Source organism: Ips typographus, linkage group LG14, assembly GCF_016097725.1.
Source record: "Ips typographus isolate SLU linkage group LG14, UJ_Ityp_2.0, whole genome shotgun sequence".
Taxonomy (NCBI): Eukaryota; Metazoa; Arthropoda; class Insecta; order Coleoptera; family Curculionidae; genus Ips; species Ips typographus.
The window spans coordinates 2,030,085-2,057,252 of record NC_138435.1 but is presented as its reverse complement, the minus strand read 5'-3'; the positions used below and the strand labels follow the sequence as shown (position 1 = coordinate 2,057,252).

At 37.0% G+C, this 27,168-nt stretch overlaps 2 protein-coding genes across 3 annotated transcripts; both read right to left on the bottom strand.

Annotated features, from left to right (window-relative positions):
- Positions 1-177: 177 nt before the first annotated feature.
- LOC145737451 (protein Wnt-2-like) lies at positions 178-26,573 on the bottom strand. 2 transcript variants are annotated; one of them, XM_081992149.1, is made up of 7 exons: positions 26,348-26,573; positions 13,236-13,333; positions 13,046-13,174; positions 4,576-4,847; positions 1,043-1,179; positions 771-994; positions 178-716 (listed from the first exon to the last, which is right to left on the bottom strand). In XM_081992149.1, exons 1-7 carry the CDS (start codon positions 26,416-26,418, stop codon positions 565-567), a joined length of 1,083 nt encoding a protein of 360 aa, XP_081848275.1. In that variant the 5' UTR covers positions 26,419-26,573; the 3' UTR covers positions 178-564. The 2 variants fall into 2 exon arrangements, with proteins under 2 accessions (XP_081848275.1, XP_081848276.1); XM_081992150.1 differs by lacking the exon at positions 26,348-26,573 and adding an exon at positions 24,996-25,187.
- Positions 7,074-7,991, bottom strand: LOC145737460 (uncharacterized). The gene is made up of 2 exons (XM_081992159.1): positions 7,792-7,991; positions 7,074-7,742 (listed from the first exon to the last, which is right to left on the bottom strand). Exons 1-2 carry the CDS (start codon positions 7,948-7,950, stop codon positions 7,101-7,103), a joined length of 801 nt encoding a protein of 266 aa, XP_081848285.1. The 5' UTR covers positions 7,951-7,991; the 3' UTR covers positions 7,074-7,100.
- Positions 26,574-27,168: the final 595 nt, after the last annotated feature.

Below are 27,168 nucleotides of genomic sequence, written 5' to 3'. Positions count from 1 at the left end.
CTGGATTACCTAACAGGACGGTCACGTGACTGCTATTTTTTAGAAGAGCATTCGGCAACATGGCATTGACAATTGACAGCGATTCAGTTGTATACCGATTTGACAAGAGTGAGGTTAAGCTGCTTGTAAGAAGCAAAACGTAATTTGACATTTGGTCAAACTATACATTGACAAACAAGCAATTAAAGGCATTTAATTTTACATAAAACATATCACAAAACTGTTTCTGTGCAGCTTAAAATTGTAGTTAAGTACGTTTTCTTAGTAACTTAAATCATAACCTAACAATTAATACTTTTTTAATACTTATTTTTTTTCGGTTTACACGTGCGTAAATGGTAACAATGCTGAATTTACGCACATGTGAACTTAGCATTAGAGTACATAAAAAACAATTTAAATAATTTATTTCATTATTAATAAGTTAATGAGATTCATATCACTTGCTTAATTTAAAATTAGTAAGAATTAAGTAACTTTGTGGTCAAAGTGATTTTTTTTACAGACACATTTTTGTACAAAAATTTACACTATAATATAAATTGTCATTTTGACGGTAAAAAGTTACTTGCACGTGTACTCCTCGGTGATTTCACTGCACGTGTCGCACTGTACAGTACAACACCAGTGAAACTTACACCTGCACTGAGTATTTTTGACGTACTGATGGGTGTTGTAGCCCCTGCCGCAGCACATCAAGTCGCAACCTTCAGTACCTGAAATATATTCCGGTTGGCACCACTGAAATGACATTTGACAGTTTTTTTTACCTCTGGAGGTGATGTTGCAGCTCCTCCCCGCCGTTCCTAGACTGCCCGAAGCCAAATCCCGTTCGCAGTAATTGGGGGACATTTGCAGAAACACCAATTCGGCCTTTTTCGGTTGCTTTTTGCTCGGCAATTTCCCTTTAGTCAACACCAGGTGTTGTTTTTTCGTTTTTCTCAAGTTGGCGTTCCTGGGGTTTTGGTGTTGTTGCGCCATTGCCACTACAGGCCTGTTTTACGTTCAACTTTAAACTTTTAAGCCGGTTTCGTTTACTCACCGTGCTCTGTAGTATTTTTCCATTAGGGCGTCTCCGATTTGCCGGAAACTTGGCAACGTTTTCCAGCAGGTTTTCATCGTGCAACTGCCAGACACCCCGTGACACTTGCATTCCAACAGGAGAGTCAGTTTTACTAGCTAGAAATTCAAAAAGATAGTTTAATAAGAGTGAAAGATCATCAGTCAACTTTAAAGCCCTCTAGCGGCCAAATCGTCAAGCCATATAATAACATAACCTATACTTGTGTACTTTAGTAAATAAAAGGTTACGGTGTTGTCAGACAATACCTTACAACGGCAATTACTTGTTCTACACCACTTTTGAACGGAAAACAACCCAATCGGCGACTACAAGGCTGTATTTATGCTATTGGTCGTACACGCAAGCCCACAGGTACCACTTTAACCACCATGCACCATAATAAATCAAACGCGATAATATGGAAATAGCGCGATTTTCACACGCTCCCGGCCAACTAATAGGTAATGTGTAACTTTACGCCGTATCCGTAGATTGATCTTTAAGTATAGACTTAACCGTCAGCACGTTATACTTTGATAAATGCTAATATCATATTATATTGGATTGTTGTACTGGAAATTAAAATAAAAAACGAATTATTTTTGAATTTTCAGATTTTCCCATTTTTTTCGGAAAATTTCCGGAAACTTTTTGAAAAATTTTGTATACCTAACCTCAACACTTTTCAAAATAATTGAATTAAAAAAAAAAAATATTTATAAATTTATGCAAGACTATAGTAATCTGATTTAATTGAACAAATGTTCTATGTGTTCACCCTTCTGGACAACACATTGCGGGTATAAAAGCTTCAATTTTCCGGTAGCGTGACATTTCTACTATAAATGGTATACAGGGTGATCAAAAGACAATTTCAAGGGCTACAAATTGGTATATTGAACCACCCTGTAACTGTCCAAATAACAGAGTTATGGGCTGTCACAGTCAAAACTGTCAAAATAAAACTTTACAACAAATAACTCAGTTTTAACAGTAATAACTCACTTATTCGACGTTTTAGGTGAAAACGCTATACAGGGTGGTCAAAAGGGAATTTCAAGGGCTACAAATTGGTATATTGAACCACCCTGTAACTGTCCAAATAACCGTGTTATTGACAATACAATGGAGTAGTTTACAGGGTGATTCAATGAATTTTTAACTTCCTTGTTTAATTTTCATTTTATATAAAAAAATACCAAATATGAATCTTGTAGATATTGCATATACTTTATTTCTAGATAATCAGTATACAGGGTGTCCCAAATTTGAGCAACAAACCAAACTTATCATTTTTTATTCGATTTTTGGAATCTACGTCAAATTCTAGGCCTACTTGATGTAAAATGTTTGTATTGATATTCAATTGTTTTTGCTTTAACAGCCTACTTTGACCACCCTCCTCGAAAGCTGAAATTCCGAATTTGAGCGAAATTTTGGTGCACATTTCCAGAAAATCGTCCATAACTCGCTTATTTGAAACACCCTGTATAAACACACCGTATAACAAAAGAAAGCTAATGGACGGGGCTATCACGTGACGTTGAGCGGGCACGGCTAAGTTTCCTCGTTTATCCGCTAGAGGGCGTCAAAGTTGACTCTCGTTTTTTGCAGTTTTCGCTCAATATCTCAAGAACGTTTCAGGTTAGAGATCTAAGAGTTTTACCACAAATGCATCGCGATGGGGTGCAACTTTTAACTTCTATACAGTTTTTTGGTATCGTGCACCGTTTGACGTTGAAAAATTAAAAACTAGAATTGTCAAGAATTTTCAAGGGTCATACCTTCTGATTTTTTTTAGAAAATTTTTTATTTTCAAAATTAACCTCAAACTGCTTAAATACCTTCAAGTTAATAGTACAAAAATGACGTAAAGTGTCATTTGTCAAAATGTCATTTTGCAATGGTGCCACGCCCTAAAGTGTCAAAATTGACATAATTTGAAGGTCATCTCCGAAACGGTGCCAGTTAGAGCAAAATGGACGTCAGATTTGTGTCCCCAAGATTCAAATTAGTTAGAAAAATCACTTTGATTAAGGAAAATCCAAAATGGTTACCGTTAGTATAGTAGGCCAAAAAATCCCTAATTTTGATGAAATTTTCGTGCACTTTTCGAGAAAATCGTCCATAACTCGTTTGTTTTGAACACCCTGTATAAACACACCGTATAACAAAAGAAAGCTAATGGACGGGGCTATCATGTGACGTTGAGCGGGCACGGCTAAGTTTCCTCGTTTATCCGCTAGAGGGCGTCAAAGTTGACTCTCGTGTTTTGCAGTTTTCGCTCAATATCTCAAGAACGTTTCAGGTTCGAGGTCTGAAATTTTTACCACAAATGCACCTCGATGGAATGCAACTTTTACCTTCTATACGCTGTTTTGGTACCATGCACCGTTTAACCGTGAAAAATTAAAAACTAGAATTGTCAAGAATTTTCAAGGGATACCTTCTGATTTTTTTTAGAAAATTTTTTATTGTCAAAATTAACCTTAAACTGCTTAAATACCTTCAGGTTAATAGTACAAAAATGACGTAAAGTGTCATTTGTCAAAATGTCATTTTGCAAGGGTGCCACGCCCTAAAGTGTCAAAATTGACATAATTTGAAGGTCATCTCCGAAACGGTGCCAGTTAGAGCAAAATGGACGTCAGATTTGTGTTAGCCAGGTTCAAATTAGTTGAAAAAATCACTTTGATTGAGGAAAATCCAAAATGGTCGCCGTTAGTATAGTAGGCCAAAAAATCCCTAATTTTGATGAAATTTTCGTGCACTTTTCGAGAAAATCGTCCATAACTCGCTTATTTTAAACATCCTGTATAAACACACCGTATAACAAAAGAAAGCTAATGAACGGGGCTATCACGTGACGTTGAGCGGGCACGGCTAAGTTGCCCCGTTTAGCCGCTAGAGGGCGTCAAAGTTGACTCTCGTGTTTTGCAGTTTTCGCTCAATATCTCAAGAACGTTTCAGGTTCGAGGTCTGAAATTTTTACCACAAATGCACCTCGATGGAAACAACTTTTACCTTCTATACGCTGTTTTGGTACCATGCACCGTTTGACCTTGAAAAATTAAAAACTAGAATTGTCAAGAAATTTCAAGGGTCATACCTTCTGATTTTTTTTCAGAAAATTTTTTATTTTTAAAATTAACCTTAAATTGCTTAAATACCTTCAGGTTAATAGTATAAAAATGACGTAAAGTGTGATTTGTTAAAATGTCATTTTGCAAGGGTGTCACTTCCTAAAGTGTCAAAATTTTCTTTTCAAAATTAACCTCAACTGACAAGTTAGTAGTACAAAAATGTAAAAAACAAATTATTTTTGAATTTTCATATTTTACAATTTTTCAGGAAAAATTTCCATAAATTTAATTTTCCGGAAAGTTTATCGTTTGACTTAAAACTTTTGTTGTTGTTTACTGTCTTCCGTCATTTTGAGCAAACTGTCATGTCACTCAAACGTCAAATTGGTGGTTTGCCGTTGTAAACAACGCGCTGTCAAATTTACTTACTTTTCGGCCTGCTTTGTTGTTGTGCAGGTTCATCAGACTGCGGTCGTCACCTTCGAATTCGCGGGCGTCCATGAATTTCCTCGCGAATTTGGTGGCAAAATCGACGTCCACGCTACATCCGCCCCATTTCCACCCGTTGGGGGCTGGTTCTCGCATTTTGCTCGGGTTCTGACAGCCGCACATTGAAATGTTGCCTCTGGCGCACGCCGCCGTTATTGCAAACGTCACTCCCGCACTGCTTATCGCGTAAGTAAAGGCCGCTTCTCTGGAACCTAAAAAATACCGTTATATTCAGTCAACTCTCCCCTAAAACCGGTTATTTTGAAAACCTTAATTAAGATGTAACTGAGTAATTACCACTTGTGTGTTATCCGTAAAAAATGTCTACCCACAACCGGTCTCCTTATCACCCCGAGTAATTGAAGCGGTATGCAAATCGACCGGATTTAATGCCGCCGGATTTTTGCCATCGTGCGCCTTATTAAACCGGAGATAAGTGAAATTGGTTAATTCGATCGTTAAGCGCGGTTGCCATATTTCAGGACCGGTTAATATAGTCGTAGTTGACAGCTGAAAATGGTCAGTCGCCATTAGCTAAATAGATTCGGTCATATTTAACGCGTTGACAGGTCTCGTTAACACCTTATTCTCGGAGCCAGTTTTTAATCATTTAAAAGAGATCGTGTCAGATAAGTAGTTCAGATAATTTCCCCGTTAATGCAATCTATTTGTGATTATAAATATTACAAAATGCTCAACCCCCGAGTTTCCGGCCCACTCCACCTGAATCACTGCCATCAATTGATGGTACTGTAAATTCGCGCACGTGGGCAGATCAAAGAACCTGATTATCGACCCAAAAACCTTTTATTCAATCGACAGTTTGTTTATTATTTTTTATACAGGTGTGGTAAATCCAAAACCGACCTTAGGAAAATCGTGTAACGGACAGAGACACATAAATGATTGAATGCGCGTGACAAAGACAGTACAAAATTTTAAGCAGGCCATAATTTTGCATCAGTGTTGTCAAACTGACTGACTGATGACAGATGAAATATTACTACAATAGGGAGGTCTCGTAACGCTATACAGCAATTCGACTGCTAAGTGAAAACTAAGTAATTTCATTCAAATCGTTAAACAAATTTGACAGAAATCGGACTAAATACAGCTCACACTTACCGACTATAATAAATTAGGAATAATCCAACAACAAAATTAATTTTGTCGACGCTATTCACCGCCCTCTGTACAAGAAAGCCAAGAAGGTGCATGCCAAAAATTCCAATATGGCCGAAATAGTGGTTGACAGTTTGCATTTGTTTGTATTGTGGAAATTGAGTTTTTCGATGATTAAATTAATTTTTAAGGTTTAAAGTCAAGACTTGGGATTACTTGCCAAAGTAATTTTTGTTTGCTATTATATATTGTTGTTTATATGTTTATTGTTCTAGTGAAAGTGTAGTTTGTGTTCATTTTATTGTGTTATCACTATTGTTATTGTTCCTTCATTGTTCTATAATTTGTTGTTGGTTTTTTAACTTAAATTCTATTGCCTCTACAATATGCCGTCACACTTGTTGTTTGCCAAATTGTAAAAGCAATTTGGAGAAAGGCCCAAAAGTGTCCTTTCCTTTCCAAAAGACCCTGCTCGAACCCAACAGTGGTTGAAAGCTTTGAACTGGAATGATTTTACTCCAACACAATACTCAGTGGTAAGTACAATATGCTTTCTCATTCAGTAAACTTATTGTATGTGAGTTACATTTTGAGGTCGCCTGCATTTTGAGAGCAACAAAGGTTTACTCTGAAGAAACAGGACAGCTTTTAAAAGTTCCTTCGGCACATTTACATTTTAAAAGAAAGGTCTTGGTAATAATATAAAACCCATTTACCAGTTTTGCTTACCTACTTTCAAGGATTTCCAAATTTTCTTTGATTGAGCAGTTTTTACATTAATTTGTTGTACTTTCCAGGACAAAGGGTTCTAACCAAACTTGCTTTGGCTGGACTTTATTGGGTATAAAAAGCCATATCTATACATATCTGGATCAGGAATGAAGCGTTCTTTGATTTTTCACTCACAACTTCTAATCAACTACACGAAAAAATAAAAAAAAACATATTTTCTACTGCATCTGTACATATAGGTTTGTGTACAAAACGAAAACCGCTAACGCCGCCATTAAAAGTGACATTCTAGGCTTTCTTGTACAGAGGGCGGTGCGCTATTGGATACTTGGAGTTTGGCAACAGCGCGCTGGAAATATGGCCTACTTGATAGTTTTTTCGTTTTCTGTCTTAGTCCCGCGCATGCAATAATGTACGTTTCTCTGTCCGTTACACGGTTTTCCTATGGTCGGTTTTGGATTTACCACACTTGTATATGACCCACTTGAACCACCATTGGCCACAAGTCAGAAAACGTCATAGTCACGTGAGCATTCAACCAATGAAACTCAGATCAGTCAGCAACAACAAATAATCGTATCAAATTGGCAATCACTGAACAAACATTTAATTTATTTTTTCACAACCTCTAAACTGTCTCGACTGAAAGCCTTCTTTGCCATCAAAGAGGTGCGTTTCGTCTTGGTTTTGACACTTCTGCGGCCTATACTTGAAGCAACCGATTTCTGAGTACTTTTAGAGATTCGCCCCGATGCTTCGGAGCTTTGACTGGCTTTCCGGTTGTTGGCTTCCTCCAAACTGGTTCGTTTCGGTATTGACGCCAAACTGGAGGTTTTACTTATTTTGAACGAAACGTCACTACTGTCCAGTTTACGGTCTTTGCGCATTCGGTCCAGTTTTCTTGACGTGTTGAAACTCACCTGACTTTTGAACTCGTTTGAATTGTGGGTTAGAAACGATGACGTAGTGGATTTTTGTTGTTTCGACGACGTACTTTCCAGTGGACCGCAAAACTCCATACCTTTGTTGACGGTTTTCATTTCCTCTCGATATGACAGGTAATCGCGTTTGTACAGTTTGAGCAATTCTCGTTTTGCGTGCTCCGCTTTCGGTTTGATTACTCTGAAGTTTGCTGCATTGATCGACTTGACCTGGACCGGCACTTTTGCATAATCGGGATGATTGCGGATCTTGTCGAAAAACAACGATTCGTATTTTAGGTTTAGGCAAAAAGCGTTCTCCCAACTACTCTCCTTGAAGAAAAAGTTTCATTATTTGTCCTAAAAAGTGCTAAACCACTACCTTATAGTAGTTAAGGAACTGTTTGTACATGTTTAAACCTGATTTGTAGTAGAGTTTGGTTGTGATGGTTGGATTCATTTCCATTCGACCTGAATACTCTACCAGTGCTTTCAGGCGATTTTCTGGGGTAAGTTCGCAAGAACTACGAAGGTTTGACATAGCTGCAACACTAAATTTTGACAGTGACAGTTATAACCAATTTGACAGCCTTCAACAAAACAAAATTAACGGTCAAGCTAGCAATGAATAAACATGGTCTAATATCTTGTATCGGTGTAAATGCGGCTTGTTTACACGGAATTGATTGAACCGACATACAAACTGCCAGCAGGACATGCCCCGCTCTAAAGAGCGTCATAATGTAACTTTATGACATGGTTTCAGCGCAGCGGGCGACCATTCTAATGTCGTTTCCACTGACATATTCAGCCTCATTAGTCGAATCTTTATCGTTGTTACGATCTCATAATCGGAAATCGAACGTTTTGATTTACGATCCTGTTTATATGCTGATTTACCAAAAAAAAATCACTGACGATGGCTTAATTCCCGGTATAATCTAATAATTAAGACCGAATGAATGTTTGTAATTACTCAACAAAATGACACTTAACCTAACCTAACTTTTTCTTTTTATTTACTGACGAAATCCACAATCTAACCAAACAAAAAAATACCTTTACTACCGCGTTAATATTAACGAGCTGACAAATGATACGAAACGAATAATCGAACAGAATGATTGAACACCCTTATCGATAATTGTTTTGTTTCGATCGGGGTTCGCATGTTTGGCGCCGGTATTTTTTCAAAAATATCGCGTGACCTTACGAGAAAATCAATTAAAAAGTCGCCGTATATCAATAAATGGACACCTTTATAAATCAATTACAATAAATAAGGATCGCCGTTTAATTTCTCGTGTTCGTATACGCCATTAATTATTAACGAATCGGTTACGGTCGCGCCACAATGTTTCTGTTCCAGTATTTGACAGTCTTGACACTGACAGCTGGTCCTGTCACATCCCTTCTTTTTAGACAGTCAAGACTATACATGCCCTTGAGTCAGTAATTTACTTTCCCCACCTTCCTTAATCAGGCAGGTGTTAATGGTTGCGACAAAAAGTTAAGCTTCTTATTCAAAAATGATAATTTTCACCGTATTTAACGGATTTGCATTTGTAATGAGTGGAATTAAGAGATTTGTAATTCCCAGATATATTACTTCTATAGCATCCAATATATCAATAATTTATAAGTTAGGTAAACAGAGTAAAATTAATGATATCGACTGTAGTAATTATTTGAGCCCAGCACTAATAAACTCTGATCGATCAACGTCAAACTGGTCAAACAGCCCCAGCTCTAGTGGCTTCTGTCATTTTTGACATTAACATAGTGCTGTCTTTTTCTAACACATTGCTCCTACACTTCTTCTTAGTAGGCTGTGAAGTTAGTAAAACAGTATGGCGGGCGCGTTCTTTCAAATTGGGACTTCGTTTCATGTTTTGGGCCCCAAAATCACGGATTTCGGGTTAAATTGGTAGTGGAAAGTGTTTTAGTAATGTCCGGGGGTATTAAAACTTTATTTTCTCGGGTTCCAGCCGGAAACCTGGCAGCTTCGAGATGTTGCCGTTTGGTTTACAAGGGTGGTCCTCGTTTATTCAATTTCACGGTGAAAACTTGGTTCCGGTACCAAAAACGTTCATTAATGGGCCACGTTTAGTGCTTTGGCGTTAATGTGCGTATATCCCGGCAAAAAGTGATTGGAAATTTGGCAGTCTGGACCGGTCATGGATAAGGCGATTATTTAAGGTGAGCACCGAAAATAATTCTTAACTGTCATCATCTCAGCTATTTAATTATTGATTGATTGGAATAAATTGTCTGAATTAAATCAAATTAAGATAAGGTAAGTGACCAATCAAAAATTACAACAACAGAGCTGCGTCAAGTACGTCATTTCTGTCATCCGGGCGCTGTCACTTTAAACCAACAAACTAAAGGTGTGTTCACATGTATTTTTCTTAATTTACATAAATTTGTTGGCCGGGCCCATTAAGGTCGACGAGAGTGCAAGAATTATCGTTTTCACTGATTTTTATCTTGAGCTGAGCTTTATTTTCGCTATTCCATGCGAACAACCGTATTTATTGAGGTGGGCTTTACACTATAACCATTATTCCTCGACTGGGTGATCGTTTAAGGTTCATCTACGTTGCCTTGACAAACAGAAGTCGTTCTTTTAATCCTATTAACTTTTATGAATATGGAAAACAGATGAATCTCACCTGAAACATTTCTGACCATTAAAATAACGCAAAGTCCTCTGAGTAAGTTATGGACGCTCCCGTCAACCACGAGGATTATCATGTTATACCATTTTAATCCCCGACAGGTCATAAAGTACGGTTTTAACCAACATAAACAAGTCTTTAGCCAGCGGGTGGATCATTCAAAACCACTCGGTTAAAGGCCACCAATCCGAACGATAATATATAGACCCAGTCTTGGAAACGTCATAATTCTACCCCTGTCTGAACCATAAACGTTCTCTTTCTAACACTCAGACAGAATACGCCAACCGTTCACTTATTCAGTTATTAACCAATCAAAATTTCTTTTTGTACAGCACTTCCCACTCCTATTAACCAATTAGAACTCACGTGAACACGTTAGTGACAGTTGCAACGTGTTTCTAGAACACTATTTATTGAGATTGTCACGTGACAACAGTTAAAATAACGGTCACGTAACTTGAAATCACATTTTGTCTCTACTAAAGCAAGAAAATTGTATTTTGCTGTTTAAACCGTGATTATCGCAACACTTGGTCAAGTTTGACAGTTTTGACTTTAGTGACAGTTGCTACGTATCTCTAGAACAGTATTTATTAAGGTTGTCACGTGGCAACAGTCAAAATAACGGTCACTGAAATTGAAAAGACGTTTTGTCTCTAGTATTGCAAGGAAATGGTACTTTGTTTTTTAAACTGTGATTTTTGCAGCATTTGAGCACAGTTTGACTGGTTTGACGTTGTTGACAAGTGTCACGTGTTTCTCGATTACGATTTGCTGACATTGTCACGTAACAGCCACTCGAGGAGCTCAAAAACGCATATTCTTTTCTACACCAGATAAACTGACTCTGCTTAGTCTCTTTGAGCTTTCCCGAGCAAAATTTGACAGTTTTGACGTTAGTGACAGTGGTCACGTGCTTTTAAGACACTGTCACGTGACAGCTGTCATCAAACCAATTCGATAACTTCAAGAAAACTGTTTCAAATCCTGATTTTTGTAGTTTCTGCGCAAAGTTTAACAACTACGGGTTTCCTGAGCTTTCCCGAGCAAAATTTGACAGTTTTGACGTTAGTGACAGTGGTCACGTGCTTCTAGGACACAGTCACGTGACAGCTGTCATTAAATCAATTCGAATACTTCAAGAAAACTGTTTCAAATCCTGACATTTGTAGCTCCTGTGCCAATTTTAACAATTACGGGTTTCCTGAGCATTTCCGAGCAAAATTTGATAGTTTTTACGTTAGTGACAGTGGTCACGTGCTTTTAAGACACAGTCACGTGACCGCTGTTATCAAACCAATTTGAATACTTCAAGAAAACTGTTTCAAATCCTGATTTTCGTAGTTTCTGCGCAAAGTTTATCAACTACGGCTTCCTTGAGCTTTCCCGATCAAAATTTGACAGTTTTGACGTTAGTGACAGTGGTCACGTGACACTACTGAATCTAGACAGTAACGTGAAAACAAAAATGTGTCCGAATGCGTTCCTTTTGAACTGGCGCCACAAAGAAAACCGAGTAAGGAAATAAAAAAAAACGGAATGATTGGGAATGGAGGAATTGCGGTGACATTACGCACGTCCCTAAGTTAATTAGGCAGCGGCCAGATTTACGGCTGATCCACCGATATGCCTTTATTGGGACGAAGACGAAATACAATGGGAGAATGGGAAAGACCCGTTGCTCCGTTTGTACCATTTTACTTAAAGAAGAAGAACAAACAATTGTCAAATATGGTTTAAAAAAAAAAAAGAAGAAGAATGGTATCGTAATTAGTGAAACATATTGCAATTCACTGCGCCCTCTATAAGGTTATCAGTTAATTACTAAAAGCCACAGTCTCACTGCGTGCTATTTACTTGACTGTGTAGACAAAGTGAAAAGCAGCAAAAAAGGATTTTAATAATTATAACAGTGTAATTCTATATGTTGAAACAGGCCGGGTCGCAAATATGTGGGCCGATTAAAGTTATTGTATACCCACAACCGCAACTTATTATAACAAATTTATATCTGATAGCAACTGATAGGCCCGCTTGATATGCCTTATTTGTAAACAATGAGAAACCGAGAGAAAGACACGCTTGAATGTGACCGGAATAAATGAAGACAAAACGGCAGCATCTCTTGGCTGGCTTCTTTGATTGAAGAACGCTATTTTTCCTCTTTCTAACCGAAGAATTGCTTTAAAGCAGAAAACTGCGCCGTAATAATACACCGTGCAACGTTGCGGGCACGTAACATAAAATGGTCGTTTAATTAATGAAGATAAAGATTTATTGCGCGTGCGGCAATAAATAATGGTAGCTGGAAAAGGCAAATTCACCCACACCAAGCGCAATTCATAATATTGAAAATATGGATGACGCTAATTAATGAAGTCCCGCGCTTAATTTACTGCCGCGTGCGAACATCTTCAGAATTTCATCTTCTTCATAAATCATGCAAGTTTTAACCAGTACCCGTATGTACCAACAGTTTTCCATTTTGTGGCCAAAGTGATTGGCAATCATTAAAATTGACATTTCACACGTCACAACTGTCAAAAAACCAACTCATAAAACTATAAAAGCATTGAAAATATGATTTACATTGATTCTTGTGGTTTTAACCGGTTTTCTAATTTTGTAGCCTCATGGAGTGATATTTGACAGAAAAAAGAAGAGCGCGTTCTAGTGTCACGTGACAACTGTCACAAAACCAAGTCCAAGTACCTTTGCAGTATTGAAGACAATTGCGGTTGACTGATTGACTGTGGTCACGTTCCAACTGTCAACTGTCACTAACGTCAAAACTGTCAAAACTTTAAAAGTTCAGCGTAATTTCAGTTTTTAAGTTACAAGCTTCATTTTTTCACACAATACAGCCTAAAGTGTCTAGAATATTGTATAAAATTTTCATAATTTTCCCTACTTAGTGTGTTGTCGAAAAAATCGCTTTTAATACCTACATACCGACTACAACGACATGTCCAAACGACGATGGATTTTCGATTCCGCTGCAATTCCATCTGTGATGTCTGAATTGGTATTTGCATTCGTCGGTAGCCATTCGAATCCCGTCTCCAATAGCCACCATTGCGTCTACGGAAAAAAGACACAAAAATTGGGTTGATTCAGGCAAAAATACCTAAAAGTCAGTTACCTGGTGAAGATCTGCACATTTCTCTCTGTTTAGCTGTCAATCCCGGTATCCTAGAGCAGAAAACCTCCGCACCCAAATTGAACACTCCGTATACTATCCTGAAAGAAAAACCGAAGAATTAATTGCCATAGCCCATCCAGTTTATATTCGTGCTCAATGTCACGTCCACTGAAAGTCCCAGACGACCGCTGTCAAGTTTGACGTTTCTGGCTGGCAGATTTGAAGGAAAATTCGTCACGTGACCAAACAACTGCCTTAATTAGTTTAAATTAACACTCAAAATGTGACGTAAAGTGTCATTTTTAAGGGTGCTAGAAAACTGTCAAAAATACCCTATTTTCAAGGTCAGCGACAAAGTGGAGGCAGTTACAGCAAAACGGACACCATATTCGTGTTTTCCATACTGAAATTAGTTAAAAATGGCCACTTTCACACGTGCTAAATCCAATATGGCGGCGGTCTAAGCCAGGAAAAACCTTCGGTGCATTGTCCGAAAAAATCGCGAATAACTCGATTATTTGAAACAATCCGTATAGACACATCAGATGATCGTAGGTAGCTAACGGATGGGGCTATCACGTGACGTTGACAGGACCAGGCTAAGTTGTACCGTTTGGCCGCCAGGGGGCGTCAAACTTGATTACCTATTTTCCGAGCTATTTTCGGAGATAACAGTGTGAAATTTTTACCAAAATGCTCCTCAAAGTATAACATTTTTTTGTAAGGCAGTTGAAGATGATTTTAAAGTTTTTACTACTACGAAGGGTACTTTATTAGGTAATCTTCTGCTGGCGGTCGTAAAGTTCGAGCCAATAAAATTGCAAAAAGGTGCATTTAACGACGTTTTAATGCGACTGAGTGCTTAAAACTGATTTGAAATCTTGACCGTCTAATTTTTTGTCTGCAAATTGGTGTTACTGTCGAAAAAAGCAGTTTTCAGTTTGTTTCTTTTTTTAACTAATTGTGACCTCTTTGTCGCTCTCATATCAATAAGGTGATCCGGATCACGTTCAGACAGGTGACAGATGACGTTTTGTGTTTTGACAGTTGATCTGTATATAGAATCACAGCCATCTTGGCTCTCGCTCTACATATCGCGTGCGCCACTGTCGTATAAATTGATATCTCCTTTATACGAAGTTAAGTAGTGATAAAATCAAATCGAATTTACATAAACGTATCAGGTGTGTAAATATATAAGAACTGGGAGCCTGCATAAATCAAAACGGGCTGTCTGACGTATTTATTTCATTTCTTTTATAAAAGAGGAATCAGAGCGACAGTCGAGATAAAATTTGCGATCGTTATAGAGTAATTAAGGTTTATCGGGAAAAAAAAATGAATCATTATTCAAATTCCGTCCAGAGGAACGGCAAAACGTAAACACACCGACAAAATGTAAAACGATAATTTACACGCTACCTAACCTAAAAAATTTACATATTCAGTATAGCCAAAGAGCTAGGATTATAACGAGCCTCAAATTGCCCATTAAAATAGTTCAAACCCAATAATCTGAACTATAATGGCATAATATAAATGGCCGCCAATTACTGCCTGAAACTTTAGCGATATATTTATGGGCCTATTCTCTTTCCGAGATATTTTATAGACAGTTTCAGGATCACTTTGGTATGTCGGCGTCCTTTTTGTCTCTACTCTGTCAATACGTCGATTATTCGTTTATTTCACGGTAATTCTCGAATGACAGATGACTCTGTTAGTGACAGACAATCAGTCTAGTTAGTTAAATTGCTTCTAATACAGTCCGGTAGTGGACCTTTATTATGTTTAGTGATACTCGCTTTCCTCCATATTATTTCAAAATGGAGGAAAGCGAGTATTCCAGCAGTGTTTATTTTCTTTTCTACTGGACACTTTAGTAAATTAAGAAACTCTGCAACGTAGGTGAAATTAATTATTGATTGATTGTTTGAGTAATTTTAGACATTTTTGGACTATTTTAAAAAAGTTTGTGTAACTTCCAAAATTATTGAGATACTTTAAGCCCAAAACAACATTTTTGGTTAAACTACGTCCAACTAGGTGACAGACAATCAGTCTAGTTAGTTAAATTGCTTCTAATACAGTCCGGTAGTGGACCTTTATTATGTTTAGTGATACTCGCTTTCCTCCATATTATTTCAAAATGGAGGAAAGCGAGTATTCAAGCAGTGTTTATTTTCTTTTCTACTGGACACTTTAGTAAATTAAGAAACTCTGCAACGTAGGTGAAATTAATTATTGATTGATTGTTTGAGTAACTTTAGACATTTTTGGACTATTTTAAAAAAGTTTGTGTAACTTCCAAGATTATTGAGATACTTTAAGCACAAAACAACATTTTTGGTTAAATTACGTCCAACTAGGACAGTTAGTGAAATTGCTTCCGATTTACTTGACTGTTGAGCTCTCCGATAACAGAAACAGTAACTGACATTTTGCCCACGTGACTGAGACAATTAGGCACGCCCATTAAAGGAAAAAAATCACCGTATATATCACATATTTTCGATGCGAAATTAATTATAATATAATAGTATTGTCAACTGTAATTACACGGGACACGGTTCTCTATTAAATTAATGATTTATGAATATTAAAACCTTGTAGACCATTAAGCGTGCAATTTTTATAAACAATTACACTCTACTTGTCAGTTTAATAAATTATGTAATATCGACTTGGTAGTGGCGTGCCAGTTCCAGTTAACCAGTCAGTTATTCAGTGGTTCACTAAGGGCTTAACAAAGTACAGACAGAGGGAGCTGCCTGCAATCCGAGTTGTATTTACCATCAAGGTTTGACATTCCCAGACACTCTCTGTCAAAAACAAAACAAGGAGCTCTAAAAGTAACTCCCATCACCCTGTAGTTAAGTAATTCGGTTTTGTAATAGGTTGCAGATTAAAAATACAAAGTGTAATTAATTATTATATTGTGCATTATCGTCGGTTGCCATCTTAAAAGGCGCAAACAGACGGGCGTGATTTTAAATAATAACCGGCATTTAAATGAGCAATAAATCAGATTACGCACGTTTTTCTAATGCGCAGATGGGTGTTAACAATAGATTGAATCGTTAAAAAAGTCCCACTTGCCCATATTACTCACGACCAATGCTGGCCGCTTTAGCATTCTTTTAAAACCGCCTATTTGGAAAGAAAAATGACAGTCGAGCAGTGCGTTTATACGTAAAAGAAGTAACTTTGCAACACTGTACCAGCTGAACCAATCAAACGAAAGGTTAAAATCACTGTCATTTGTTTATTTATGGCTTCGGTGTAATTCTTGTTTTATGAAAATTTCAAGGAAAATTGATGGGATTGGCCTCGGGCGTTATTCATCAACTCGTAAATTAACTGAAACAATTCAATTATTTATTTTATAATTGGACAATTGAAATGTTCCTTTTAATTAGCGCGATTAATTTTCCTTCTGTCATTATTTACGCGGTAATTCAATCTTACGCCAGACATTTGCGTAAACCTCACGACAGTGGGTAGTGTATTGTGATTGGTCAAAAAAAAGAAGCAGGTTTTTTTTTGACCAATCACAACCATTTTTAGGGGTTACAAAAAGTGACAGGTCAGGGGCAATTAATTGCCATAGCCCATCCAGTTTATATTCGTGCTCAATGTCACGTCCACTGAAAGTCGCAGACTTAAATACGACCGCTGTCAAGTTTGACGTTTCTGGCTGGCAGATTCGTCACGTGACCAAACATTCACGTGTTTTTTTTTATTTTAAATTTTAAATTGCCTGTGTGCAATTAATATAAAGCTACCATGGAAAAAAATCATCTTCAACTGCCTTAATTAGTTTAAATACCAATCCTCTGAAAAAAAAACAAAACCTCACCATTTTTAACCAATCAGATCGGTGTTTACATAATGATGGGGCTCTTCCTAGATTTGGGAACGCCAAATCTAGGAAGAAATGTAGATGGCGTAAGATTGAAATTTGTCAGGGTGACGTCAAAAGCAGCGTTGCCACTTAACCAAAAAAAAAAATGTACAGATCCAAGTTCAAAGACCATTACGTCTGAAATGTCATCATCAATATCACTGAAAGTGTGTAAAAAACGTTTTTCGCAACAGCCGAGCCTCTACGATGCCATAAAATCGATTCGATGACAGCCCCGGTGCTGGTGGTCTTCGGTCAGGATATTTTTGTGACAAGAACCCCCTGGTGGGTTGGGGCCCACGAGTCTTTTTTCACCCAAGAAGAGCCTCCCCGCTGTCTTAATTCGACGGGGCGCTTCTTGTAGACACGTTTATTAGAAAAAAACCACACAAATGAGACATTTTTCAACGAAATAATTGCGCAAACACCAAAAGCGAAATAAAAAACCCAAAACGTCACTTTTCGTCTGTTTCTTTAAAGGCGCGTGCTAATTTGGTTATTTTGACAGCTAGAAGGTTCGTACAAACGTCAAATCTCCGCTAGAAATATTCCCAAAGAATAACAAACATATCCCCTATTTTGTGGGAAAATTCTCTTAATCTGGCAACCCTGTCAAAACGTCAACACCAGTCTGTCAAATAAACGTCACTCAGACTTTTCTAATGCGAGCGAGGTGAGCTACTCCACAATTTGAAATGAACGCACCCCGTAATTTATTCCGGTAAAACCGTTTATCCGCTCGTCTCGGTTTTTGGGGTGGAGACTGCGCTCTTAAAAGATAATTAAACGGGCAATTAATATGCTTATCGCCCTCGTTTGTCAGAAATGTTACGGAACGCACTCCTTCGTTTCTTAAATAGTTAATTACACGCTTTCTATTCGGTAAAAACTGACTGCATATTAAACCAGAGTGCCGACTGTACTATTAGCGGCTAAATTATTTTCCTGGTATCCACGGGCTGGGACCACCCATCGACATTGTTTTTCTGGCAACCTTGTATAGTTATTAATAGAGTACGGATTAAAAAGCATAAAAATCTGTCAAAAAGCTTTAAAAAAAAACACTCTTTTAGAGATGCAAAATGTTTTACTTTTTTTGAGTTCAAGTTCTAGAATTGAAGCTTTTAAAGTGCTGGAAATACGGAAGATTTTAAACGGTTTTGGTTTAGTGGTTCATTAGGAACAATTTTGCACTCTTGCAGTTTTTACGTAAATCTAACCTTTTACGAGATATTTTCCAAAAACCACTTTGATGCACTTTTTACAGAAAATTAGTTCAAAACTTAAACACCCTGTATCTAGGTAATTTTTGGGAGTTCAGAGAGGTTCAACCATTCAAATGAATCGCCTTGGACTTCTCTTTTCAGTGGTGTAGAGCAAAAAAAATTCTAAAGGGGGTAGTAACCCTTTTGAATTTTGAAAATTGTCTTCAACTGCCTTAGTTAGTTTAGGTTAATAGTAGAAATGTGACGTAAAGTGTCATTTGTCAAAATATAATTTCTTGGTGCCATGCACCGCCTACTATACTCTAGAAAGCCTAGAAGGTGCTTGTCAAAAATTCCAATATGGTGGAATTAGTGGTGACAGTTTGCGTTTGTTTGTATTGTGGAAATTGAGTTTTTTGAGGATTAAATGAATTGAAAATTTGATTTATTATGAAATTTGATTTTTCATTTATGACTTGCAATCAACTACACGAAACAATAAAAAAAAAAACATATTTTTTACTGCATCTGCATACGTTTGTGTATAAAATGAAAACCGCTAACGCCGCCATTAAAAGTGACATTTTAAGCTTTCTAGTATAGAGGGCGGTGTGCCATGTCAAAGACATTTGACGTTTGCAACTCTTTGACATTTCTATAGTTGTGTTCGGTTATTCCGAGCAGACCTGAAAGTGACAATTGTCACGTGACCATTGTGTACGTTTAGTTAGAGACAAATTCGCTTGTCAAACCCACTTGGAGTCAGAAAATGACAGTTTTAAGCACATATTTGGAATCCTCATTAAATTTCCTATCTAATAACCTCAAAAATAAGTAAAAAAATTGGTACAGTCAGGGAGAAAAGCGGTGTCAAAGTTTGAACTACCAGAAACACAGTTTGAAAGAACAGTCAGAGACAAATTTGCTTGTCAAACCCACTTGGAGTGAGAAAATGACAGTTTTAGGCACATTTGTGGAATCCTCATTAAATTTCCTATCTAATAACCTGTAAAACACCACAAAATTTAGTACAGTCAGGAAGAAAAGCGGTGTCAAAGTTTGAACTACCAGAAACCCAGTTTGAAAGAACAGTCAAAGACAAATTCGCTTGTCAAACCCACTTGGAGTGAGAAAATGGCAGTTTTAGGCACATTTTTGGAATCCTCATTAAATTTCCTATCTAATAACCTCAAAAATAAGTAAAAAAATTGGTACAGTCAGGGAGAAAAGCGGTGTCAAAGTTTGAACTACCAGAAACACAGTTTGAAAGAACAGTCAGAGACAAATTCGCTTGTCAAACCCACTTGGAGTGAGAAAATGACAGTTTTAGGCACATTTTTGGAATCCTCATTAAATTTCCTATCTAATAACCTGTAAAACACCACAAAATTTGGTACAGTCAGGAAGAAAAGCGGTGTCAAAGTTTGAACTGCCAGTAATACATTTTGAAAGAACAGTCAGGGACAAAATCGCTTGTCAAATCCACTTGGAGTGAGAAAATTACAGTTTTAGGCACATTTTTGGAATCCTCATTAAATTTCCTATCTAATAACCTGAATAACAACTGCAAAATTTGGTAAAGTCAGGGAGAAAAGCGGTGTCAAAGTTTGAACTACCAGAAACACAGTTTGAAAGAACAGTCAAAGACAAATTCGCTTGTCAAACCCACTTGGAGTGAGAAAATGACAGTTTTAGGCACATTTTTGGAATCCTCATTAAATTTCCTATCTAATAACCTATAAAAACACCACAAAATTTGCTACAGTCAGGAAGAAAAGCTGCATCAAAGCTTGAACTACTAGAAACACAGTTTGAAAGGACAGTCAGTGACAAATTCGCTTGTCAAACCCACTTGGAGTGAGAAAATGACAGTTTTAGGCACATTTTTGGAATCCTCATTAAATTTCCTATCTAATAACCTGAATAACAACTGCAAAATTTGGTAAAGTCAGGGAGAAAAGCGGTGTCAAAGTTTGAACTGCCAGTAATACATTTTGAAAGAACAGTCAAAGACAAATTCGCTTGTCAAACCCACTTGGAATGAGAAAATGACAGTTTTAGGCACATTTTTGGAATCCTCATTAAATTTCCTATCTAATAACCTGTAAAACACCACAAAATTTAGTACAGTCAGGAAGAAAAGCGGTGTCAAAGTTTGAACTACCCGAAACCCAGTTTGAAAGAACAGTCAAAGATAAATTCGCTTGTCAAACCCACTTGGAGTGTCACGTGACCATTGTGTACGTTTAGCTCAGTAACTGAACTTAGTTTTTATTCCCTAATTCAGTGATTAGTCACTTAGTAAATGAAGTTGTTGTTCTAATTAAGATTAACTTAACGAGGAACAGTTTTGCGGTGATTATCAGCATCCGATCGTACTGAAAATGAATCTATTAAACGTTTTGAGAGGTCATTCATTAAAAATGCGCTTACATGGGCGTGTATAAAGTGGCGTCCAAGTCGAGAAGCTCATGTAAAAAGTTATCTAAATGAAATCGGTAGTTAGTAAGTCAAAATGTCCGAGCCGAAGCAAAACGGCACTGCTCATACCCACACTCTTCAACAGATTTCAATCGGATTGAAGTGGAAACTGCAAACAACAGTCGAGTGCGCTAACAAGTCTTGAAAATAATGATCTGGAATCGTCAATCATTTTAGCCACATTAGATGCAAGAAAAAAGCCGTTTTCACACTAATTAACAGCCCAACAATATATCTCTTGTGAAGAAACAAAAGATGTCAATTAAGGCCCCCATTTACACTCGACTAGATTGTGCCCTTTTCCCAAAAACCTTACAAAGGTTTGTCAGATAACCACCCGACCAGTAAATAAATCGTTAATGACACCTGAGACCTACTTAACTAAAAATACCTTAAATTACATAAGAGGGCTTTTTGGGGGCCAGAGACTGATAAGGTTAAAGTGAGAACCACTTTTAAAAGGGTTCTGGTTGTCGACACTTGGGATCACCACTAACCACACGAATTTCAGTACCATGGCTGACGTCATAATGACGTATTTTGACATTTGGTTGTTCATGTCATTGTGACGTCATCCCCTTTCTCTCTTCCTCAGTGGTTATCCATCCATTGCGTCTCTTTCAACCCGTTCCATTTCTTTCTGTCATGTTAAGTGTATGTGTCACAAGACAAAACAGCCCAGTAAAACCCACTGGGAGTGAGAAAATGACTGTTTTAAGCACATTTTTGGATTCCTCATTAAATTTGCTATCTAATAACTTGTAAAAACACCACAAAATTTAGTACAGTCAGGAAGAAAAGCGGTGTCAAAGCTTGAACTGCCGGAAACACAGTTTGGAAAGACAGTCAGGGACAAAATCGGTTGTCAAACCCACTTGGAGTGATAAAATGACAGTTTTAGGCACATTTCTGAAATTCTCATTAAATTTCCTATCTAATAACCTGTAAAAACACCAGAAAATTAGCTGCAGTCAGAAAGAAAAGCTGTATCAAAGTTTGAACTACCAGAAACACAGTTTGAAAGAACAGTCAAAGATAAATTCGCTTGTCAAACCCACTTGGAGTGAGAAAAAGACAGTTTTAAGCACATTTTTGGAATCCTCATTAAATTTCCTATCTAATAACCTCAAAAATAAGTAAAAAATTTGGTACAGTCAGGGAGAAAAGCGGTGTCAAAGTTTGAACTACCAGAAACACAGTTTGGAAAGACAGTCAGGGACAAAATCGGTTGTCAAACCCACTTGGAGTGAGAAAATGACAGTTTTAAGCACATTTTTGGAATCCTCATTAAATTTCCTATCTAATAACCTGAAAAAACACCACAAAATTTAGTACAGTCAGGAAGAAAAGCTGCATCAAAGCTTGAACTACCAGAAACACAGTTTGAAAGAACAGTCAAAGACAAATTCTCTTGTCAAACCCACTTGAGGTGAGAAAATGACAGTTTTCAGCACATTTTTGGAATCTTCATTAAATTTCCTATCTAATAACTTCAAAAACAAGTACAAAATTTTGTACAGTCAGGGAGAAAAGCGGTGTCAAAATTTGAACTACCCGAAACCCAGTTTGAAAGAACAGTCAGAGACAAATTTGCTTGTCAAACCCACTTGGAGTGAGAAAATGACAGATTTAGGCATATTTTTGAAATCTTCATTAAATTTCCTATCTAATAATTTCAAAAACAAGTACAAAATTTCGTACAGTCAGGGAGAAAAGCGGTGTGAAAGTTTTAACTACGAGAAACACAGTTTGAAAGAACAGTCAGGGACAAAATCGCCTGTAATATCCACTTGGAGTGAGAAAATGACAGTTTTAAGCACATTTTTGGAATCCTCATTAAATTTCCTATCTAATAACCTGAATAACAACTACAAAATTTGGTACAGTCAGGAAGAAAAGCGGTGTCAAAGTTTGAACTACCAGAAACACAGTTTGAAAGAACAGTCAAAGACAAATTCGCTTGTCAAACCCACTTGGAGTGAGAAAATCCCAGTTTTAAGCACATTTTTGGAATCCTCATTAAATTTCCTATCTAATAACCTGTAAAAACACCACAAAATTTAGTACAGTCAGGAAGAAAAGCGGTGTCAAAGCTTGAACTACCAGAAACACAGTTTGGAAAGACAATCAGGGACAAAATCAGTTGTCAAACCCACTTGGAGTGATAAAATGGCAGTTTTAAGCAAATTTTTGGAATCCTCATTAAATTTCCTATCTAATAACCTGAATAACAACTACAAAATTTGGTACAGTCAGGAAGAAAAGCGGTGTCAAAGTTTGAACTACCAGAAACACAGTTTGAAAGAACAGTCAAAGACAAATTCGCTTGTCAAACCCACTTGGAGTGAGAAAATCCCAGTTTTAAGCACATTTTTGGAATTCTCATTAAATTTCCTATCTAATAACCTGTAAAAACACCACAAAATTTAGTACAGTCAGGAAGAAAAGCTGCATCAAAGCTTGAACTACTAGAAACACAGTTTGAAAGGACAGCCAGGGACAAAATCGCCTGTCAAACCCACTTGTAGTGAGGAAATGAGTTTTTTAAACACATTTTTGGAATCCTCATTAAATTTCCTATCTAATAACCTCAAAAACAAATACAAAATTTCGTACAGTCAGGGAGAAAAGCGGTGTCAAAATTTGAACTACCCGAAACCCAGTTTGAACGAACAGTCAGAGACAAAATCACCTTCATAATGTTATTAAAAACCTCCGTTTAACGGTAAACCTGGCAACATTGATTTGGGGGTTATGTTTAATTATTGCATATGCACTGTTTGCAGTGAAAATTGGATTTTGGAATGGCCACAGGCCTTAATCAATTTTCGAAATGTATGCGTGGTTGCATACACTAGTTTTTGACAGACTTCAGTGAAATAGGAATGTTTTCTCGTTGAATAAGTTGGAAAACACAAGACATAACCGAAGAAAAAGTGTCGCAAAACTTGAATTGGCTTCGGACAACTGGTTTCGCGATTATTTAAAGAATGCTTCCCTGTCTCGAACGCGTATCTTATGCAAGAATGAAGTTCGATTTTTTTTCTCTCAGTCCAAGGCCCGTTCTGATTGGACCTTATATTTTCTTTTTTTCTCTAAAATCATCGGACGTTTCAATTCCGCTTAATATATTATTTACCCCAGTAATATAATGATTCCCAAACGAACGTAAATAACATCTAGCACAGCTAGAGATCGAATTTTTTTAATCACAGTCGGCCACTCCCCGTTGCGCACTTACTAATCATTCAGCTCAGAATCCTCTTTCCGTTCCCGAGATATTTTAATTTATCGTTCTGAGATGACTTAAACAAATAATATTCACGTTAAAGCTGTAAATTCTGACTTGACCACTTTTTAAATATTAGAAAGCACATCACTAGCAAAAAGCCTACTAGATTTAGGTCAATAAGGTCTAGTTTTCCATGCAATCCATATTATTATACAACAGGAAATCCCCTTATAGGGTATTGACGTGTTTCAAGCAAATTTGGACATTAAAGGAAAAATTTCAAACGTTGATTCGACAATTAACCGAAAATTAAATGTCCGATTATAAAATTGTTCACACCTCGGAGAAATTTTGTGTTATCAGTGGCAGCTTAATAGACGCCATTAATTATCGCTTGGGCGTTAATTTTTACATAATAGACGCGTCACTTTTACATATAAACGTCATTTGATTTTGTTTGTCGGTAGCTTTTAACGACGATGCTGTAAACACCGTTTACATCACACGCACACGGTTGCATCAACTTTTTTTAATCAAGACAATTGCGGCAACGTTGCATTTTATCCTGTCATTGAAGTCTTATGCTACATGGATGATTTACAATTATTATTAATCTATCAAATATAATGTAATAAAGTAACAATTTAATTAATCTAGATTTATTTTATTGCCATTTTACGATAGTTGTATTAAAAGATTGCGCCCATAAATTGTCGATTTGTAGGGCTGGTGCATTGTATGTAATACACACACACACACACACGTCATTGATTATCACAATTAAATGTTGTTAATTGGTAAAATGACAACGCAGCAACTAACTCCTGGAGGACAAACAAACAACCGAACCTTCTGGAGGACAACTGTTCAGTCACGTGGCTTTACATAATACAGTGCCAGTGACATAAACAAATATAATTTCTTTCGATTGAACTTACTGAATTTGTCGTACTGAAATGAGCAAAAGTACTATGGCGCGTACTTCCCACAGCATCCCGACACTTTCCCAATCACATTCATCAACAATTTAGCCAGAAAAAACATCACGTGAAGACGTTTACACCTCCATCAACCGTTATCGCGATTAACTAGTTATTGCACAGCTACAGCAACAATACTGACACGGAAATTGTACTCATGGTTTTTGTCCTTTTCAGTGACGCACCGAATTTTTTTTTTTACTTATTTGATATCTCGTTTGGTTGCAAATTCCTAAGATGACAAGGGAGAGACGAAAAGTGTTAAATCAATATTTATTGGGAGCAATTCGGATTAGTGTGGATTTACGACAATCTAAAATAAATCAATATTACCGTTCCAGTGATAAAATTGTTAATTTTGAAACTAAAATATTAATCCCTTTTAGATAAACCGTTAAGGTTAATGAATATTTGAAATTCGTGATGTGCGTTGGATTTAGCATAATCCAGCGCGGTTGGTTGTTATTTAAGTCAATATTGACTAATAACCCACTGAATTTGTAACAATAATCATATAACATACTTATCAGTAATAATTGTGCAAACTTACTCCAGCTCTATAGATTTGAATTTGCCCATCCCTAGTTAGGTGACAGCTGACACTGACAACGCGTCAACGTCAAAATGAAAAAAAATAGTGAAATGTCAGATTTGTTTATTTTCGGTAACAATTTTAGCTCAGACAAGTTTGTTTCAGTTTTGTGCTGTGCGGTTAGTGGACAAAAATCAATTCTCAATCAAAATGGGGCTGTAGTGCTGTGGTTCAATGCGACAAACGTCTAGTAAGCCCCATTTTCGATAATATGTAAGTACCCTTTGTTGTTTATTACTATTTGTGTGGGTGTGTGTGTGTTGTTAGTTAAAAATTTGCTTTTACCCTAATTTACGCAACTAACTGACCCTTGACAGTTTCCACCGTCAATAAAAATCAAATATTAGGGCTTGCATTTAAAACATAATGGGCCATAAAGTTTTATGGCATCGCAGATTGCAACGTTATTATCAGGCGGGAAAATCCTCGCTCTAGTTTTTCAAACAAAAATCGGATGGAATTTCTCCAAAAACGACTATCACTAGGTATATTGTGTTCCTTTGTCAAAGATCCTGTTAATAAGCTCGACAAACAGCCGTTTATTAGACGTCAAACATTGTGTAAAAATTCGTCCAGTGTGTAAAGGCGGCATAACAAACATTTCACCTAACAAATATTGTTTTTTGGGGGATTATACGTTGACTAGTCTAAATGACAGCACTGTGAAAATCACACAAACTGCTTACTGAGATGTGAATGATTTTGTGTGAATATTTACCTAAAATGGTGATGGCAAAATAGTAGCAGCACTAGCGCCCTCCAACCCCATCCAATGTCCCTAGGGAGCATACTGAAGCGTTAAGGTCCGAGTCAGAATCATGGCACACTTCAATCACTTCAATCCGATCATCACTGTCGCGAAAAGAAAAATCGCTCGTACTTAGATCAGGCGGATCGGTGTGACGTGAGGCCCGATTCAAAATTGACTAAAAGACATCCGTATGGACATGAAGAGAAGAATGTACCGGTCAGGTTGATCTACTCTTTCTACTACCTGAACGGATTGGACCAATCAGAACGTCCCAAGGCCCCCCCCCCATGTTCGGTTTACCGTGCACGATTCTAATCTGTAGGCGCTAATTATTGTTGCAAAGCGAATTAATAAATTAAATTTAATATCTATACGGGAATCGTGTGCATGCGTGTGTAATACAATATTGTGAAAACTGGTTGCCGCTCGTAAATTATATTCAGTCGTACTGTTCACTCGATATTAAATCGATAGAAAAAGTACAACTTAAGGGCTATTATTGCTTGCAAATCAATGTGACTTGTAACGACTAAATCCGTTAATGATACTAATTTGTTTCAAGCTAATTTCGACTTAATGAAACTCCAGGCCTACTGATTCAGAAAGAACTGAAATCAACAAATTATTATTTCAATAAATATCTTTTTCTAATATACGTTAACAGGTAGATACAATAAATTAACCATCGCTAACTCAGTCCAAGACGATTTATGGAAAAACGCCAGCATAATAATTATAAATCTGTAAGCTGGTTGGACGTTAAATTATTGAAATAATAATTGAAATTT

What these genes read in the sequence shown, in the direction of transcription:
- LOC145737451 (XM_081992149.1), bottom strand. Translation starts at nt 26,418, where the DNA reads ATGCTCCCTAGGGACATTGGATGGGGTTGGAGGGCGCTAGTGCTGCTA. An exon ending in TTTTGCCATCACCATTTTAG is followed by an intron (nt 13,334 to 26,347) that starts GTAAATATTCAC and finishes TTTTTCTTTCAG; the next exon opens with GATAGTATACGGAGTGTTCA. An exon ending in ACAACAAAGCAGGCCGAAAA is followed by an intron (nt 1,180 to 4,575) that starts GTAAGTAAATTT and finishes TTGAATTTCTAG; the next exon opens with CTAGTAAAACTGACTCTCCT.
- LOC145737460 (XM_081992159.1), bottom strand. Translation starts at nt 7,950, where the DNA reads ATGTCAAACCTTCGTAGTTCTTGCGAACTTACCCCAGAAAATCGCCTG. An exon ending in AGTTCCTTAACTACTATAAG is followed by an intron (nt 7,743 to 7,791) that starts GTAGTGGTTTAG and finishes TTTTTCTTCAAG; the next exon opens with GAGAGTAGTTGGGAGAACGC.